Raw genomic sequence first — 19,292 nt, 5'->3', positions numbered from 1 at the left:
TGTTAAATGCAATGAATGGTGTTTTAATTTTGAACAGATGAAATCCATATATATTTGCAGCTGGGATCGGTATTAATTTGTATATGTCCAATACCTGTACCGATATCAATGGTTCTGTTATTTTTATAATCACATGATTATCTACTATGCCTTCAGCTTGCATCAGTTTGTATGCCATGAGTATGTTTTCTTGGCTAACAGGTAGCATTTGATCAGGCTTCAAATGATCCCGTATTTGATCACATTGCTCCTTTAGTTGTCGTGGTGATAATAGAAGTGGACTAATAGTGTTGTGGCGCACGTCTGTTAACACTTTGATGATTTCATTCTGCATTCGTTGTAGATTAGCAGCGATCAACGTAAGTTGTGATGTCAGCGTGATGTACCAGTGATATTTATCTTGTATTATTGCATTCATTTGACTTTCAATTAGGTTGAGTCGTTTTTCTTATGCAATTTCATCTCGTTTCACTACGTTAATTGTTGAATCAACTAAGGATGTTTGGTTTTGTATAACTCCAAAAGATGATCTTCATTGTCCTTGACCTTCGATATTGTTTTCGACATGTCTTGTGCATATTGAGAATCTAATACATCAAATAGACTGCTTGCAATGTTTCCCACGGTGTCCAATGGTGCTCGAACTTTCCGTGATTTGGCCAATAGCATATTTTCCATGATGAGTTCATTCTCTATGTGTCGGAAGTATTGGTACATTCCTTCACATGAGTGGGCGTCATTAAGTGTAGCGCACATTTCACCAATTTTTGTTGTTCCTTTTGAAAATGTAGCCATGTCACTCCAATATGGCTTGAGATCGAAGTAAGCCACTATTGTCCAGTCAGCCACTGCTAATTGAGTTGTACCAATTTTCTCGAAAAATATTCCTGGTTTTGATCCAAACTGAGTTATTTGAATCGATTGGGCCCAGGCTAATGGTAGTAATAATAGCATGACAACCATATCACTGGTTATCGAAGCGTGATTTGGTTGTTTCCTTTTCCTCAGCTGGCGGTCTTCAACTGCTTTGTTTTCTTCTTCCACTTCATCTTCTTCAATTGGATGTTTGTCAGTGGGTTCTTCTTCATTAAAGAATGGAGCAACATGTTGAATCTCACGTTTAAAGATCCCTTTGGTCGTTTTAACTTCAACCACTCGTGCAAAGTTGTCTTTCCGTAGAAGACTCGAACAATTCTTCCCATGGGCCATTGTAATACAGGAACATTGTCTTCCTTTATTATTACTAAAGTGCCTTCCTTTATGTTTGCTGAGGATCTTCTCCATTTTTGACGTTGCTGCAACTGTTGTAGATACTCCTGCGACCATTGTTTCCAGAATGCATGTTTCAGTTTTGAAACGGCCTGCCAACTTTTGCCGACTTTACTGCAGCTTCCCATAATCCTCCGAAGTGTGGTGCACGAGGTGGGATGGATTTAAATTGAACTCCCTTGTTGTTGCACTCCTGGAGAATTTGGGTTTTCGCATTATCGGAGAATATAGCCTCCTGTAACTCCTGCAACTTGTTTTTGCTCCCACAAAATTTGTTGCATTGTCGCAGTGAAGAGTTTGGCATTTCCCTCGTCGAGCAATGAAACGACGAAGTGCTGCTAAGAATGCCTCTGTTGTGAGATCGCTAACCAGCTCCAGATGTACAGCTTTAGTCGCGAAACAGCAGAATATGGCAATGTAAGCTGTGCTAGGCTTCTTGCCTCTCACTTTGTAGTGGATTTTAAATGGTCCACAATAATCAACGCCAGAGTTGAAAAATGGTCGAGCTTGCGTTACCCTAAGTGGTGGCAGATTTCCCATGATCTGCTCCATTAATTTTGGCTTAGCTTTAGTGCACTTGACACAGGCTTTTACCGTGCTCCTAGCCATAGTTTTTCCTTTAAGGATCCAGAATTGCTGCCTTGATGTAGTTAATAGAGCCTGAGGTCCGCAATGCATATTGTCCTTGTGTATTTGCACAAGAATCATCTTCACAACAGGGTCGTTGTATGGCAGAAGTATCGGATGTTTGGAGTCGAATGATATATTTGCCGCCTCCAGTCGACCTCCTACACGCAAAATTCCATTCTGATCTAAGAATGGTGATAGTGAGTTGATTGGACTGCCTTTTAGTGTCTCCCTTTGCCTCTTGAGATGTTTGATGTCATCTTTGAAGTCGATATTTTGAATGTTGCGGAAAACAATTTTTCGGGCTTCCATTATTTCTTCAAACTCAATGGTGTGGCTTATGTATTTCTTCTTACGTCGGAAGCGCATCATGTAAGCTATTACTCTGAGTAGCTTGTTAAATGAATTATTATGTTGTATTGTGTATATTATGTCCTCCTCTTTTGTGATAGTCATCACGGATGATTGACTAACCTTTGGCGGACTCATAATTATTAATTCCTCGTTGGTAGCAATAAAAGGAGCCGGCCATGTGGATGATGAACCATGTAGGAACATAGGGCCGTAGAACCACATCGTATGTTCCGCGAATTTTGAAGCCGTCATTCCTCTGGAGAGGACATCTGCTGCATTGTGTTCTGATGCAACATGTCTCCACTGTTTTGGTATGGATAGCTCATGTATTATTGCAACTCTAGTGGCAACGAATTTGTCTCGAATGGATGATGAGCAATTAATCCATGACAGTACAATCCGTGAATCAGACCAGTAATATGTGGATGCATTTTTCATGGCCAAGTCTTCATTTATTTTGGAAGTCAACTGTGCTCCTAATACAGCAGCCTTAAGCTCCAGACGCGGTAGCGTTATTGTATTTATTGGTGCTAAGTGAGATTTTGCACATAATAACTGGATCATTCTTCGCTTGTCCTTATATGTTGCTCGGATGTATACAGCAGTTCCATATGCTTTCTCCGAGTCATCAACAAATGTGTGGATTTCTGCCGTCACAGGTGTTTTTCCTGAGTATACGTGACGTGGTACTTTTATGGTGTTCAGAACCTTTAGCTCCTCCCTGTAGCGTTTCCATTCCTCCTGAAGATGAGCCGGCAGATCGTCTTTGTACTCATAACCCTCCTTTGTGAGGTGTTGCATGAAAATTTTGCTTTCATTACAACTGGTAAAATAAACCAAGAGGATCAAATATCCTAAAGATTTCAGACACAACATCTCGTCTTGATATGTTGGCCTTTGTTGCTATCTCCGTTTTCCCACAAAGGTGATCTGTCGTTGGTGTCCAGGTGATTCCGAGGGTCTTAATCGTGTAGTCCTCATATGAAGTCTCCTCCAGTTGTACATTTAAAGTGATGTCTTCCCTCGGAACTCCTTGTAGAACTTGGAAATTGTTGGTACACCATTTTCTTAACTTGAATCAGAATTTTGCAGAAGTTTGTTCAGCTGTTGTTGCCTCTGTAGAGCTTCTGGTATAGTTTCGGCTCCGGTTAAGCAATCGTCTACATAGAAGTCGTTTTCCAATGCGGCAGCACCATTAGGGTATTCCTTTCTGCCCTTTTGTGCTATGTGCTGCAAGCACTTTGTGGCTAAATATTGTGCAGCTTTTGTTCCATAGGTAACCGTTTTTAATCGGTAGTATCGCAAATCCTCAGATGGATCATTGCGCCAAACAATTGTTTGAAAATATTGGTCCTGGGGATTTATCCAGATTTGACGGTACATTTTCTCTATGTCCGCCGTGAAAACATATTTGTGAGTCCTAAATCGCAGCAAAATTGAAAATATAGAGTTTTGCACCGTAGGTCCTTTTGTGCAGTAAGTCGTTGAGCGATTTTCCTGATGACGTAACTGCAGATGCACCGAAACCACTCTTAATTTGGTTGTTGCACTTTCAGGTTTGAGCACACAGTGATGTGGTATGAAGTACCGTGCTTTTGTTATTTCATTTGTGTGCATCTCCTTCATATGCCCAAGAGCTTCATATTCTTTCATGAAATCCACATAACTTGCCTTAGTTTGTGGATCTCGCAATAACCGTTTTTCCAAAGAAAGGAATCGTCGTGTCGCAAGATCACGACTCTCCCCAGGGCTGAAGCATTATCCATAAATGGGAGACTAACAATCGGTTTCTTATCAATAAGTCTGAATGTTCTGGAGAAAATGCATTTCACATTGTTTCTCCAGTGGTGATAGACATGGTGTATCGGTTGAGAATGAATCCATTTCCCAAAATTTCGTAATTTGTTGGTCTACTTTATCTTCTTCCGTTAGAGCTGCACAAGTAGTTGATCCTGATGAATTATGTTTTAATTTTCCAGCCACAATCCATCCTAGTTTGGTTTTCTGTAATCTTGGCAGTCCTTTACCCAACGATAAATGCTTGTCCTGCATTATGTCGTAGTAGTGTTCTGCTCCTAAGAGTAGATCAATCTTTCCTGCTTTGTCAAAGTTAGGATCTGCTAATTCAATATGCTTTGGAAGTTTCCAACGAGCAATATCAATTGACTGTCCTGGTTGATCTGCAACAATGTGAGGCAATACAATAGCCTCCAATCGAGAGTTGAAATTGTTATGCTGTGATTTGAGCATAACATAAACACGTGCTTTCGATGTTTGTGTTCGTCCACCAATTCCATTTATTTGTAGCTCTGATTTTTAACGTTAAGAGCTAATATATTTAATGCTCTTTCAGAGATTACATTGACTTGAGAACCTGAGTCAAGTAAGGCTCTGAATTCGGCCATTTGTCCATTATTGCCTTCAATAATTACTCGAGCAGTGGCTAAAAGTACATAATTGCTTTGTACTCCACTTGCTGATGCTGCTGTTTTGGATTCAGGCTTCGATTCCAAATGTAGAAGAGTGTTATGCCTTTTATCGCATTTAAAACAATTTTTCTTCTGGCATTCCTTTGCTGAATGATCGCGTTTGAAACATTTTACGCATAACTTGTTCCTTTGAATCAATTTAGTCGTTCAGCTGTTGTTTTCTTCAAAAATGCATTGCACTTGTATATAATGTGATTGGTTTTGTTACAGAAATAACATGTATATTCTGTACCAATCTGAGCGCATGTGCCTTTTTGGTGTGATTTATCTTATCACTGCCGGTAGCCTCCAATGTAAGGAACCGATGTTCCAAGAAGGTCAAAAACTGATCCAGTTTCTGCAGCTTCTTTGAGTCTACAACTGATTTTGTTCATATAACATATGAGTTTGACGATCAATTTCCTTGTCAAACTACATAACAGTATTGGATCCCAATTTTCAATTTGAATTCCAATGTTATTTAGTGCAGATAATGTTTCTTTGATATTATCATGCATTGCTTTTATAGACTTGCCATCATTTGTTATTGATGGTTGGTCTAATATTTTTGTATTAATGCGTTACTTAGCACTCTTTTGTTGCTAAAACGCTCTTGTAGCATATTCCATGCTGTTTCATAATTTCCTTCGGTTAAGGATAGATGGCGTATTAAACGCTCAGCATCTCCAGTGATGCTAGTTTTTAAGTACCACATCTTTTGAATGATGGGTAATGATGCTTCATGAATCATTTTCTTGAAGATGTCATGAAATTGTTGCCATTTTAAATAATCCCCATCAAATTTGGGAATTTCAACCTTCGGCAACGGCAATGAGGCATGCATTTGGGGTATGTTAGCAGGACGACAGATACTTTCTTCACATGTCATAGTTTGGACTCCTATGACGGCGTCTTCAGCTGCTAAATATCTCCGGTCGCTATATCTAAGTTTTGCAGGATCCTCAAATTTTTATAAATTTCTATGTGGATAGTTGTTATTTTATTCCAATACTGATTTATGATTGGCATAAGTCCTTGACGTGTTTCATTCGTCATTTTGTTCATGATGCGTTCCAAGCTATCCAGCAAAACCCTTTGTTCACGAATCATTGGCTCCAGTTCTGATTCTTCTTCACTGGAAGTAACCGATCCAGTATCCATTTGTATTGTGGATAATTGTTTATTAAATTCTCCTTTGTAGGATACAACCAAATCTCTTATTTGATTGAAGTAGTCATTTTTAAAGTAATTGTGCTCAATTTTAGCACCTTCTGTTTTACTTTTTATATTTAAATCCTCTTTAGAAAATGTTTCCCACAGCTTAACTAACTTCTCAATGCGTTTTGGAAGTAGTCATGCTGTAGTTTTCGCTCAGGCGAGTCCTTTTGTAATTCCTTATTACGTTTTGGATCTCTTCGCCTGTTATTAATTGCCTGTCCAGCAATGCGCTGATATTCGATGATGCCATTTTTGATTTAAAGTAATACCCGACCCGTTGGAGGTATTTTGTTTTGTCGCTTTGACAGGTTGTGCCTCTACTCACAACCAAATAGGCGGTCAAGGTATACTTTTAAATATTACGGCTATGGAGCTTGATTTTCTCCTTCTTTGTTTCTGCCAAGTTGACTATCCAGTGATGTCCAAGATCGCCAAGTTGATCAGTTGTTGGTTTTGAAATTGGTCGCCCAGTTGACCAATTATACGTGTAGGATTCTCCAAATAATCCTGTGTCAGAAGTCGGGGGTCACCAAATGTTGATAATGTAGCTGAAAAGTTTGTTTTGTCTGCCACCGGTTCTGGATACCAGTAACAATTTCGTTGCCGCCATCTGTACTTGAAACAAATTGAGCTCGGAGAAGTGAATACCACGAGTTTTCGTTGAGTACTAGCTTTATTGTGAAATATGCAGGGTTTATATATACAATATCTTAAGAACTAATGTTTGTTTAGGTCCAATTCTTATCTGTTATAGTTTACAATGGGTAGCCTGATAATCAATAGTTGTCTCATAGTTTATTAGTCTGAACAGTTGTAAAGTAGGATAACCTTATCTTATATCGCTTAAGTTTATGACGCATGCAGGTCAAATCATGCGTGCTGATAGATGGTGAGAAGTCGTAAATGCGCAGCGGTGCCTGTTTGTATAGGACTATCTGTTATCTATCTGCAGCGTACGATTTTCTGCTTGTCTCGAAATCGTACAGGATCAAATCAGGAGAGAAAGAAAAGAGTGAAAACATCTTTGAAAATAATCAAATAATTGAAAAGAATAATCCGCTTGATATCTTGAGTGCAATAAAAGTTGCACGTAAAGCAGTATCGAACTCGATGGGATGTAGGAAAAATGTTGTTATTCCACGTGTTATAAATGTACCCAAGATAGGTGGGTTCTTACCACTTGTCCCAATTTTAACAGCTCTGAGCGCTGTGGGTAGTTTGGCGCCAGGTAGTGCAGCAATAGTAAAATCTATTAACAATGCAAAGATGGCTAAACAACATCTAGAGGAAAACAAGAGGCATAATAAAAAATGGAAACGGTTGCATTGGGAGCTGGCTTGTATTTACAACCATACAAAAATGGATATGGTATATCATTTGCTAGAAATAATCAAAGACAAAAACGTGTTCAAAAAATGTAATGGTCGCAAATAAAAATTGTGCGTAAAATCTCTTCTCCTTGAGATTTTAAATTTGCCGCGCAAAGTTAGCGAAGACACAAACCATGGCACGATAAAGGGACAATACACCTCTGCAAATTAAATTTCCCCTCCGTGGTGAATTGTCTAGCGAAAGATCGTAGGAGAAGGAGACGAGCTTTGTCACTTTGGCAACGACAGCTCTCATTTTTTCTTATTGGACTACGATCAGAGACGGATGCATTCTTGGTTGATGGTGTTTTAATAAAACACATGCATCACCAGAAAAGAAGAAATACATAATCTGTCATTATCATCAGCATCCATCGATGTTTTTTGCTTTGAGCAAAATAAATACACCAGCTCGTTACGCTTGCTACGCAAAGGTAATTATTTCTATGAAATAATGAAATTTTACATTGGTCCTAACTTCGTATTTTTCTCATATGTTGATTGTGAAAATTCGTCTAAGCCGTCATTTTTGTTATTAAATAATACGGATAGACAAAATTCTACACCTATAGTGGATTTGACTTCCACAAATCCGGCGCATGTTAGTCAGCGGAGGCCGACTATTTCGTGCCGGAAGACTTTTATATTTCTGGTCTGCCGCCTGCAGAACCAAAAGCAACAACAGTGAAGTGCAGTGCATCTCTGGGCAGATCACTCTTGCACCACTGTGCCGAGCCGCGCAAGGCTCTTGTACCAGAATCGTCACTTCTCTCGTTTGCCGCTTCTATCGTTCGCCGTCTCCACTCAGCAGCAGCAGCATCAGCAGCAGTGCAGTGCCAGTGCCAGTGCTAGTGAAGATGTGTAGTGCAAGTTTGTGAATAATAGTATGACAAAAATAAGTTTGTTAAAATTAAAAGGTCATACAATAGTTGTACACAGAGGCAATAGTAAAAGGGGTAAAAGCCCAAATAAAAAAGCAAAAAGATTTGCATTTGCCGTCAATATATTTTAAAACAATTTAGTTGCCATACATATAAAATAATAAGAAACGAAAAAGATAACGAAAAGTAAAGAAAAATATCAATTGTAATTTGGCACTTATTTTTTTTTGCGCTATTTTTTTTGGTTTGCTTTGTTTTGTTTACCATTCTTGCCCTAGGCATTAAATGGTATATCCAACGTGAAACACAATAATTAAAAATATATAAATAAATAAATAATGCAAATATAATCTCACAACATAATAACAAACTACAATAAAACCCTGTGCAAAACAATAATAATTATAACAATGTGTGTGTATGTGAACAACCAAACAAAAGTATATACCCTATAAGGTATATAAACAATCATTATTATCATCAATCATTATTATCATCATCATTAAAATCATCATCATCATCAACATCATCATCACCAACAACAACAACATCATGAAGGCCTTCGTCGTGGAGTTCTGTCGGGTAAGTTTAAAGTCCGAGTGTCCGAAATAAAAATACATAAAAGAAGTTTGTATAACAGAAGTATTCGTACATATGTAAATACATACATACATACATACATATGTTGGTACCTGTTCAGCCACGCAGCTGCCCACAGTTTTGCTTGCATTGTATTTTTCATACTTCTTCGCAGTTGCGAAAGCTTCAAACAGCATATGAGCTGTCGGCTGATACCCTAACTTTTGGGTCAGGCCTATACCTTTTAGTACTGATTTGCTTCCGCCTATATTGTCACTATTATTATTGTTTGTTGGTACAGCACAGTGGGTTAAATATGATTTACAAGTAAATAAATGAACATCAAAATTAAATATGATAAATAAAATAGAGAAAAATAAATAAATAAAAATAAATATTAAATATGAATTAAAAATAAATAAATAAAAAGTCAATATTAAATTTGATAAAAATTTAAGTATATAAAAATTAAAATAAAATAATAAAAAAAATGATTTAAAATTAAATAAATAAAAGTCACTATTAAATTTGGATAAATAAAATATAAAAAGTAAAAATAAATAAAATAATAACAATTAAAAATAAAATAATAAAACTTATAAATAAAATAAATAAAAATTAAATAATAAATATGATTCAATAATAAATACAATAAAATAAATATTAAATATGAATAAAAATATTAAACCAAAAATAAAAATAAATTCAATACAATTTTTTTTGTTTAAATATGATTAAAATATTGCAAAATAATTAAATTAAAAAAATAAATAAATAAAAATTATAGAAGTGGTTGAGATATTAAAAATCAATAAATAAAAATAAACAATAACAATAATTAAATAAATAAAAAAAATGTTTCATAATACAACAAAAAATAAAATAAATATTAAAAATACAAAAATAACGATTTGAGAAGAAAATAAAGATTTTAAAGTAAAACAAGTAAGAAAGCTACAGTCGAGTGTGCTCGACTGTGAAATACCCGCTACCCATTTTGAATAAAAGCAAAATATTACGGTAATAATCTCAAAATATTAAAAATAAATATGCATGTATTTTCGATCGGGATTTGAACTCGAGCTCCACCGACCGGGTGGTTAAAAAAAAAAGTTTGTACTTCGAGCGGGTTCGAACCCGGGCACCACAACAGCGCGGCTTGCACTCTACCACCTGAGCTATCGCATTGCTTAATAACCCCTATGCATACAGATGCTAATATAGACGAGCATGTATATACGTATACGCATACATACAATACATACATAGCAGGCGGTTTTGCTCATACAAAATATTTCTTTTAATAAAATCCACAATTTTTATTTATAATTGTTGTAAATACGATAAAAAAAAAAATTTTGTTCCCCGAGCGGGCTCGAACTCGAGTCCCTCGACTACCGCAACAGTAATATGCTTGCACTCTACCAATAGAGCTATCGCAGTGCCTCTTGCATACAGATACAAATATAGAGGCGAGCATGTATACGTATACGCATACATACAACACATACATAGAAAGCGTTTTTGCCCATACAAAACTATTTCTTTAATAACTTCTACAATTTTTATCTGATCGCAACCAAATTTTCAGCAATCATAAATGCTATAGTTATTATTGTATATACCAAAATTCGTAATTCTAGCTTTACAATTACGTTTGTTATTCAATTTTTGATTTGCGGGGCGGAAGTGGGCGTGGCAAAAATTTGAAACAAACTTGATCTGCGTGCAAACATAACAAATGCTGTCGAAAAAAATTATAGCTCTATCTTTTATAGTCTCTGAGATCTAGGTGTTCATACGGACAGACGGACAGACGGACGGACGGACAGACGGACATGGCTATATCGTCTCGGCTGTTGACGCTGATCAAGAATATATATACTTTCTAGGGTCGGAGATGCCTCCTTCTACCTGTTACATACATTTCCTGCCGGCACAAAGTTATAATACCCTTCTACCCTATGGGTAGCGGGTATAAATAGTAAATTTAATAGAAAAACCTCATGAAGCTGTTTGCTAAAGCGCGCATCCAAAAATAGTTGCCAAAATTTGTTTGCTTATGAATTATTGATTGTTTATTAAATATTATTAGTCATTACATCTGCTTCTTTTTAGTTATTATTGTAAATGAGTAGTAGCCGTTGCTAATAAAAAAGAATATTGTATTGGATTAAAATAACTGCCCTATAAAGAAAAATTATGGAAATAATTATACCGTCATAAGTCTAATTCATTTTGAACCCATGGTTTTGTTTTGGTTATAAATAAATACTGATGTTAACTTTGAGTCATTGGACTTTAATAATGAAATTCTAGATTTTGTTCTGATTTCCGGAGACATGGGAGCATAAAATAAAGGGGAGTTGTATTAGTTTTGGGGTCATAAAACCGTTTCTTCTTATGACCATGGTTGGGTGGGTATAGACCAGGGTGTGGCAGTTAACATCTTATAAGACCACCCCTGCTTTTCTTAAATTTTGTCCGAATTTCAACAGTGTGCCAGCATTTGTTTTATTGTTTATTAGATATTGGCAGTATTCAGATCGAGTCGTATTGTAGATTCGAGTCGGATTAGATTATTGACAAGAGGATCGACTCATGTGTTTGTTTTTTTAGAATCAGGAGGGACTCTATAATAATAAAGTTTTCGTGGCTTCGTGTAAAGCATAGCAAAACCCACCCCACAATCCCGAAAGAGCTAAGGGTTCAATGGGTCCCGCTCCGCTATATGCTTGCACGCGAGATGGTTGTGAATGATATTTGCAACCGTCTTCTCACATCCGGGGCTGGCTATTCCTAGGAATTTTTTGGTACGCCCAACGTGAGACTGGCAACGTCACAAAAACTGCTAGGTAAGCTACCCAAGAGAGCATTATCAAACTTTGATATAATGAAGTTTGCCTTTAGAAAAATTCCTCATTTTCGAGGTGTTTATATGAAGGATCAATTACCCAAATTTCCACATCATTTCGAGTGTGGAATAATAAATTTAGCAGACTGAATATCGAATGGAACGCATTGGGTAGCATATTACAAGAGAGGATCAGATTCTTATTATTTTGATAGTTTTGGGAATTTACAGCCACCATTAGAAGTAGTCAGATATTTAGGAAAAAACATTAAGTACAATTATGTGTAGTATGGGCATATATACATAGACAGCAACACAAAGTTGCATTAAATTAATAACCAAAATTCAGCGGACTAGAGTCCCCAGCAACACAAAGTTGCATTATGTAAACAATTAAATTCTAGTGGACGTGAAATAAGATCACCCACTTATTGCTGCACGCGAAGACAGCGTTCAAGCTAAGTCAGCATTCCCACGCTGACCGCTTTCAATACATATATACCCATAAGACTCTCTCTCTCCTTAACATAGCATATAATATATATATACGTACAGCTACTCTTCTGCCGCTGTCAACGGCAGCTCAGTAGCATTCATACATTATGTACTAGGCTAAGTTCATATGATAATTTCAAATAAAGAACAATCATAAATCTACCACGGATCAGCACTGACGTGCTGTGTTACTTTAATAACTTGAAAGCTACTATTATATGGCGACCGTGCAAAAGAGCTAAGGCTCGTCGGATCTTTAAAAAACACAGTTGAAGAAAAGGAAATAATGCAATACACAAGCACAGAAGAGACATGCAATTACATTTAGGCATAGGATATCTTACGCACTGAGCGCATTGCTAGTGAGCGAAAAGCTTTGAGTGCTTTTCGGTCGGCGGAGCGGAGGTGTGCCTCTCACTTAGCAATGCGCTCGCATCAACATTATCCCCCTTGCAATATTGGGATTGCAACGGAAACTGCTAGTAGCACGTGCCTGACAGAATCCAGCCCAGCGTGGAATTCTGCGCCATAGGCAGTCCGCCTTGGCCCGGGAGGATACCCGGTAGCACGACGTCAGGGTACACATCAGCCCCCAAGACTGCCGAGACCGATGCCGAGCGGAACCAGTCCTTGTCAGCCAACACGAGGTTGCTGAAGGAACTGGGCCCGGCTGGTGTGACAGTCCTGGTGGGCGTCGTTGTATGGAGCTGTGGATCGGTTTTGAAGACGACCTCCCGGCTCATGGGTGACGTCTTGGAGCGCAACGTTGCCGTGCACACTCCTTCTGCGCCCACGCGAGTAATGGAGAGGCCCATGGCCACTGCCATCGACTCGCTGATGCGGCTTACGGACAGCACGGATCCATGAGCACTCGAGCTTCGAAGGTCGCCTTCCCCGTGTCTAGCCAGACCGCCGCGGTGGGGAGAATACTCACCCCTTGCACTGGAGTAGTGCCGTCAATGTCAAGGCGGGCTAGGCACGGGCCTGGTGTGTGGGGAAGTGGGCCGGTCCATCCGGGATGACGATGGTCCTTCTCTGGTGGGTGCCGGGTGGTCGCGTCGGCCCCTCGGTTGTCGCGCCATCCGCTGCTTGGTCCTACGATCCCGCATGTGCAGCATGGAGTGGTGGTCCTCACCACAATGCCTGCACCGTCCACCGCTGCGGCAAGTGCCCCGGAGTGCTGATGAGCCAAGCAGTTGGGACAGTACTTATTGACAAGTACTGCCCGGAGCCGCTTCTCTGGCGTCATCTGGGCAAACCGTGGACATTTGCGCAGCGCGTGGACACCGCGGCACACCCTACAGCGGAACGAGTTTGTGCCGGGAGGCACATACTCACCCCGCTGGAGGGCGGCCTGGCGAGGCACGGAAACTCCACGCGGAGTAACCGGTGCCACCGGTGCTGGAGAGGGCTCGGACTCCATCGGGGCGACTTGTCCCGGCGGAGAGCCGGCAATCGGAGGCGAAAGGGAGCGCGCTGGCGAGAAGAGCCCTCGCAAGCTCACTCCGTCGGAGAGGGAGCAGGATGATCTTCTGGAGGACGCCATGGTAAACTGTAACGGGATGAAACCAAAAAGCGAAAAACAAAAGGAAGAGAAAAGAACAAAACAATAGATTAAATGAAGAACATGGCGCGGGATGAATTGCCTAAGCCGGAAGAGAAAACCACAGGATAGTGGATGGCAGAATAGGTGACTCAGAGCGCGCGTCCCGTAGGAAGGAGGACCAGCTTTGCAACTGGTCGGCGGAAAACACCACGACACGTCTGGAGGTCTACCACACGGACCCTTTCATCAGCACTTGGGCAAGCGGTTAGCACACGCCCGAGGCGCCATTCTTGTGGTGGTATATTCTCCTCTCTGATGACCACCATGTCACCGATTTGGAGATCGCGTGAAGGTGACTGCCACTTATTCCGCTTATGCAATTCCTTCAAATATTCGTTCTTCCATCGCACACAGAAATGCTGATTGAGAGCCTTGAGCCGTTGCCAGCGGTTGCGGATGGACTCCACATCCTCTCTGGACTCTGGCTCCGCCATGGAGAGTAGCGGACCCCCGATCAGGAAATGACCGGGAGTAAGTGCCGCCAAGTCGCTCACATCCTCTGACATAGGAGACAAAGGCCGCGAATTGAGGCACGCTTCAATTTTGGACAGGAGGGTGGAAAGTTCCTCGAACGTATGTTTTACAGAGGAAACCGTCTTGTAGAAATGCGTCTTGAAACTCTTGAGGCCTGCTTCCCACAGACCCCCCATGTGAGGGGCACCAGGTGGGTTGAAATGATATGCAAGATCTTGATGGCTGTGAGTGGTGAGAATCAGGTTGCGGGTGCTCTCCACAAATTTTTGGATAGAATGGAGGAGGCTCCGACGAACGTTTTCCCGTTGTCAGAGTACATGTGAAGAGGGCACCCGCGTCGTGCCACGAATCGGGAGAAAGCTTCCAAGAACTTTTCCGCTGTCAGATCCGTGGTCGCCTCATGATGGATTGCCTTCGTGCTGAAGCACACGAAGACACATACGTAACCCTTCGTAATCTTGCAGCCCCGTCCGACGTAGCTCTTGACGTCGAAGGACCGGCGAAGTCTACTCCGGAGTTAGTGAAAGGTCGCGAAAAAGTCGACCGAGCGGTTGGGAGATCACCCATCAGCTGCGACTGGAGCACGCAGGTCTTGCATGCACTAATTACTGTCTTCACCAAGTTCCTTAGCTTGGGAGTCCAGTACTTGGTTCGGACCAGCCGCATCACCAATTGGTTGCCTCCATGGAGGGAGACTTGATGCGTGAAGGAAACCAGGAGGCGTGAAAACACGCAGCCGAACGGGAGAATTATTGGATGCCGTTCGTCGTAGGATAAGGAGGTGGATGCTCTTACGCGTCCACAGGAACGCAGGACACCTTGCTTGTCAAGGAACGGATTCAAGCTTAGGATATCGCTTGACCCGATTAAACGATTATGGGACCGGAGGGAAGCACACTCTTTCGCGTATACCCGATTCTGAGCCTGTACAATCAGCCTCTCTTGAGCTTCTGCAAGCTCTTGAGAGCTGAGCCTCTCTGGAAACGAGACCTTGGGATGGCGGCAACGCTGGGCAAACCTTCGCACATACGCAAACACTCGGCGCTCGATCGAACCTGGAGAAACGGTCGAGGAAGTCCTCACATAGGACTTGCGCTGCATGGACCTTCACCGCTCGACACTCCAATTCAGTATCGAGCCCAATGACTGGTGAAGGCCACTGCGCTGGTGAGTGCGTCAGCCATTCAGGCCCCTGCCACCAAAGGCGACTGGCCAGTAGCTCTTGCGGCGAGACACCGCGGCTTGCCAGATCGGCTGGGTTGTGTTCGGAACGAACATGTTGCCAAGTGCCATTCACCGAGTGAATCTTGGCCACTCGGTTCGCCACGAAAGTGGTCCACTTGCATGGCTGCTTATCCAACCATGCCAGAACTATAGTGGAATCTGTCCACAGGTACGTCTCAGCGTCGGGGTGGGAAAATGTGGTAGGAGGGCGGCGGATAATTCTGCCAACAGGAGAGCTCCGCACAGCTCAAGACGAGGTAGAGAGACCGTCTTGATAGGTGCAACTCTAGTCTTCGCTGCTAGAAGGCTCACAAACACTTGTCCAACTGTTTCCACACGTGCGTAAAGAGCGGCTCCATACGCGCTTTGAGAGGCGTCGCAAAACCGTGGAATTGGATTTTGCGCCGGGAGTGTAGTTGGTCCATCTAGGAATGCGGATGTCCTGCAAGGACGAATAGTTTCGCAGAAAACTGGTCCACTGCTCTGTGAGATCCGCCGGTAAGGAGTCGTCCCAGCCGATTTCTTGCTTCCAGATTTCTTGCATAAAAATCTAGGCCCAAATGACCACGGGAGCAAGCCAACCTGCTGGGTCGAACAACTTGGCGATCTGCGACAGCACTTCTCTCTTGCTGAAAGATGGTTTGGACACCATCTCGGCGGTGACGAAAAAGAACTCGTCGGACGTGGCCCGCCATCGAATACCTAGCGTCTTTGCGACACTAGCTTCGTCGATCTCGAGGAAGTCTGCACAGAGCAAGTGATCCTTAGGGATTCTTCTCAGCACATCTTTCGAGTTCGAGGTCCTCTTACGCAAAGGGAACCCAGCACTCTCGAGCGCCGTTCGAAGCTCATCTATAGCAGACACCGCAGCCTGCTTAGTGTGAGCTAGGACGTCATCAACATACATATAATTGGCGATGATGTCACTAGCTAGGGTACCGGTCGCGAACATCACTCGCAAGTTGATGCAGAACGCGGATAGCCAGGTACGGAGCACAGTTCACTCCAAAGGTGACTGTGTTGAGCTCAAAGTCGCATAACTTCTCGTCTGGAGTACGGAAGAGCAACCTTTGAAACCGGGTGTGTTTGGGATCCACAAGGATTTGCCGATACATCTTGGTGATGTCAGCGTTGAAGACAAATTGGAAAAACCTCCATTTCAGGATTTGAATGGTCAGGTCGGATTGAAGGATTGGCCCAGTGTGGAGGATGTCATTCAGACTCTTCCCGTTTGAAGTCGGGCTGGAGGCGTTGAATACAACGCGAAGCTTCGTGGTGGTGCTGTCGGGCTTGAGAACAGCGTGATGCGGCAAATAGTAGTTGCCGGAACTGGATGGGGGGACTTGAGTCATGTGACCCAAATCCAGATACTCTCGAATAACGGAGTCATATTGTTCCTTCAGAGAGTCGTTCCTCTTTAAACGGCTCTCGTTTCTCAGGAACTGAGCGAGAGCGGTAGCCCTCGAGTGACCCAGGTTAACGTGACCAGGATCGCGGAATGGGAGCGTGACCATGTAGCGACCCGTTGAGGTTCGCACGGTCGTGGCGTTGAAGTTAGCCTCACAAAAAAGGTCAGATTCTTTTGCTGGGCTAGCCGGCAGGTCCTCCACCTCCCAAAATTTGGAGAGGAGTTCCTCCAATGGCGGAGTTCGCTCGACGGACAGTCGAGCCGAAAAGGACGAAATGGATTTTGAAATGGATCCCGACACAGGGCCAGTCAGGATCCAACCGAAAATGGTCTCTTGACCGAGGAGGGTCCCACAAATGTTAGGGTGAGAGCCGCCGAGCAGAATGGACGGGAGGATGTCAGCGCCTAGTAGCACATCAATCTGCGAACTCTCATGGAATTTGGGGTCTGCCAGCTGGATGCTGGGCAGATTTTCGAGGAGTGTTTGTGGGACGGAACATGAGGGCAGATTCCCCGCTAACTGGGGGAGGACGTACGCCGACGCCTCGATCTGCAAATCGGGTCTGACCGGGGAGCCAATTAAGAATTGGCAAAACTTTCGGGGCTGGACTGCCACAGCTTGCGTCAGCCCAGAAACGCGGGCTTGCACGGATGTATACGGCATCCTCAAGCGCTTGAACAACTTCTCTGAGAGGAAGGTGGCTTCTGATCCGGAGTCAATCAGAGCCCGAGCTGTATAGCGGACGCCGAGATGGCATACGTGAATGACAGCTGTGCTGAGCAGAACACCTTGTGTGTTAACTGCCACGAATGACTGGACGTTAGCTGACTGGGTGGAAGTGGACTGTATTGGAGATGCAATCGGGGTTGTGACTGTCGGTGCCGGGTTCACTCGATGCAAGAGTGTATGATGACGACCCTTGCAAGTAAAGCAGCTGTGCGCACTTGTGCACTCAGTCAGGATATGGCCTCGTGCGAAACAATTGAGACACAGCTTCTGTTGCTTTATATAATTGACCCTATCGTTGATACCCATCTGGAGGAAACGAGGGCACAAGCGAATCGGGTGATTCTCCCGGGAACACAACTTGCAGGACTGGGTTTTGAAGTCACCCGACTCTCAAAGGAGTTGACCTGCTTGGCGACGGGGCCTCCTTGCGTGAGGCCCGTGGAACCGTCGGAGCGCTCGTGCTGGCTGACACTTCCGCTATCGCTTCTAGGGTGCGATACCGCTCTAGAAGGAAAGCGTTCATGTCAACCCACGTTGGAATGTCGCTCTTATTTTGTATGGACTGTTCCCAAAGAGAAAGGGTCAATTTGGGGAGCCTCGAAGAACACAGGAAAACCAGGATGCAATCCCAATTCTCCGTGTTGATCCTTGAGTGCTCTAAGGCCGTCAAGCACCCTTGGATGGTGCTCTGCAACTCCTGAATGGATGCACCCGACTCTTGCCCAATGGCGGGCAAGTTGAAAAGGATTCGCAGCTGACTGTTCACGAGCAACCGTTTGTTCTCGAAACGCTCAGTCAAGCTGGACCACGCCGACTGAAACCCCTCATTGGTCAAAGGAGACTTTGTCACAATGGCATGGGCTTCACCGCTGGTCTTGGAGTTGAGATGGAAAAGTTTCTCAACTTCCGACAGTCTTGGATTTCGGATATAAATAGCCGTGAATAAGTCTCGGAAGGTGGGCCAGCGAGTGTAATCGCCTCCGAAAACTTCGGTGTCGCACGGAGGTAGGCGACACCCTGTGGACATGAACGGCACGGCTTGCGTTTGTACGGGTGTACGGGGAGTGAGTGCCTGGGAGGCATCAGCTATTTGCTCACTTAGCTGAGCGGACCACTGCTCATAGAGAATATAGCAGTAATCATATTTTGCCTGAATGGTAGGCAACTCGTCTGTCGTCATTTCATCCGACATGACGCAGGAGCAAGCCTCGTACTCCTTCTCGACCTTGTCCCACAAGGCACGCATCTGGTCCCTCCGGACTTGGCACGTGTACAGGGACGCGCTGTCAGTAGAAGCCTTGTTAAGTCGCGCCGCAAAGTGACTTATTCGGTCAGTCGCGGCAATGAACTTATTCAATGCCGAATCTACTACATTGTGTGCCATTTTGCTTTGAGAACGAGTAACGAATGGCCGAGGAATTGGGACGGAAGCAACCTTGGTCTTAGGAACAGACGGAGATTCCGTGACGAGGATCAGAGGCTTGGTACCGGAAGTGGATGAAACACTAGCTGACCGTGCGGGGACCTCCCTTTTGGTGTGAACTGGCGATGTGCTGGATGCACGAAGAGCCGATTCCCTCTTGGATCTAGGAAAAGGGGGTTACTCGAAACTCTAGCGGCGCTAGTAGAAGGCACGGACAGTCTAGCTTTAGTCTTATCGGGTTTGCCCGTTGACATGCTACGCACGGAAGATAGGAAGCAGCTGATTAGAAAACCAGAAAATCACCGAAAAATA

At 43.0% G+C, this 19,292-nt stretch overlaps 2 protein-coding genes across 2 annotated transcripts; both read right to left on the bottom strand.

Annotated features, from left to right (window-relative positions):
• Positions 1–13,810: 13,810 nt before the first annotated feature.
• LOC132797796 (uncharacterized) lies at positions 13,811–15,296 on the bottom strand. The gene is made up of 3 exons (XM_060809573.1): positions 14,671–15,296; positions 14,492–14,614; positions 13,811–14,417 (listed from the first exon to the last, which is right to left on the bottom strand). The coding sequence occupies exons 1-3, from the start codon at positions 15,294–15,296 to the stop codon at positions 13,811–13,813; spliced, it is 1,356 nt and encodes a 451-aa protein (XP_060665556.1).
• Positions 15,297–15,969: 673 nt separating this feature from the next.
• LOC132797795 (uncharacterized) lies at positions 15,970–18,941 on the bottom strand. Its single transcript, XM_060809572.1, has 4 exons — positions 18,232–18,941; positions 17,941–18,061; positions 16,375–17,863; positions 15,970–16,304 (listed from the first exon to the last, which is right to left on the bottom strand). The coding sequence occupies exons 1-4, from the start codon at positions 18,939–18,941 to the stop codon at positions 15,970–15,972; spliced, it is 2,655 nt and encodes an 884-aa protein (XP_060665555.1).
• Positions 18,942–19,292: the final 351 nt, after the last annotated feature.

Source organism: Drosophila nasuta, unplaced genomic scaffold (assembly GCF_023558535.2).
Source record: "Drosophila nasuta strain 15112-1781.00 unplaced genomic scaffold, ASM2355853v1 ctg21_pilon, whole genome shotgun sequence".
Taxonomy (NCBI): Eukaryota; Metazoa; Arthropoda; class Insecta; order Diptera; family Drosophilidae; genus Drosophila; species Drosophila nasuta.
This window is presented reverse-complemented; position numbering and strand designations above follow the sequence as displayed.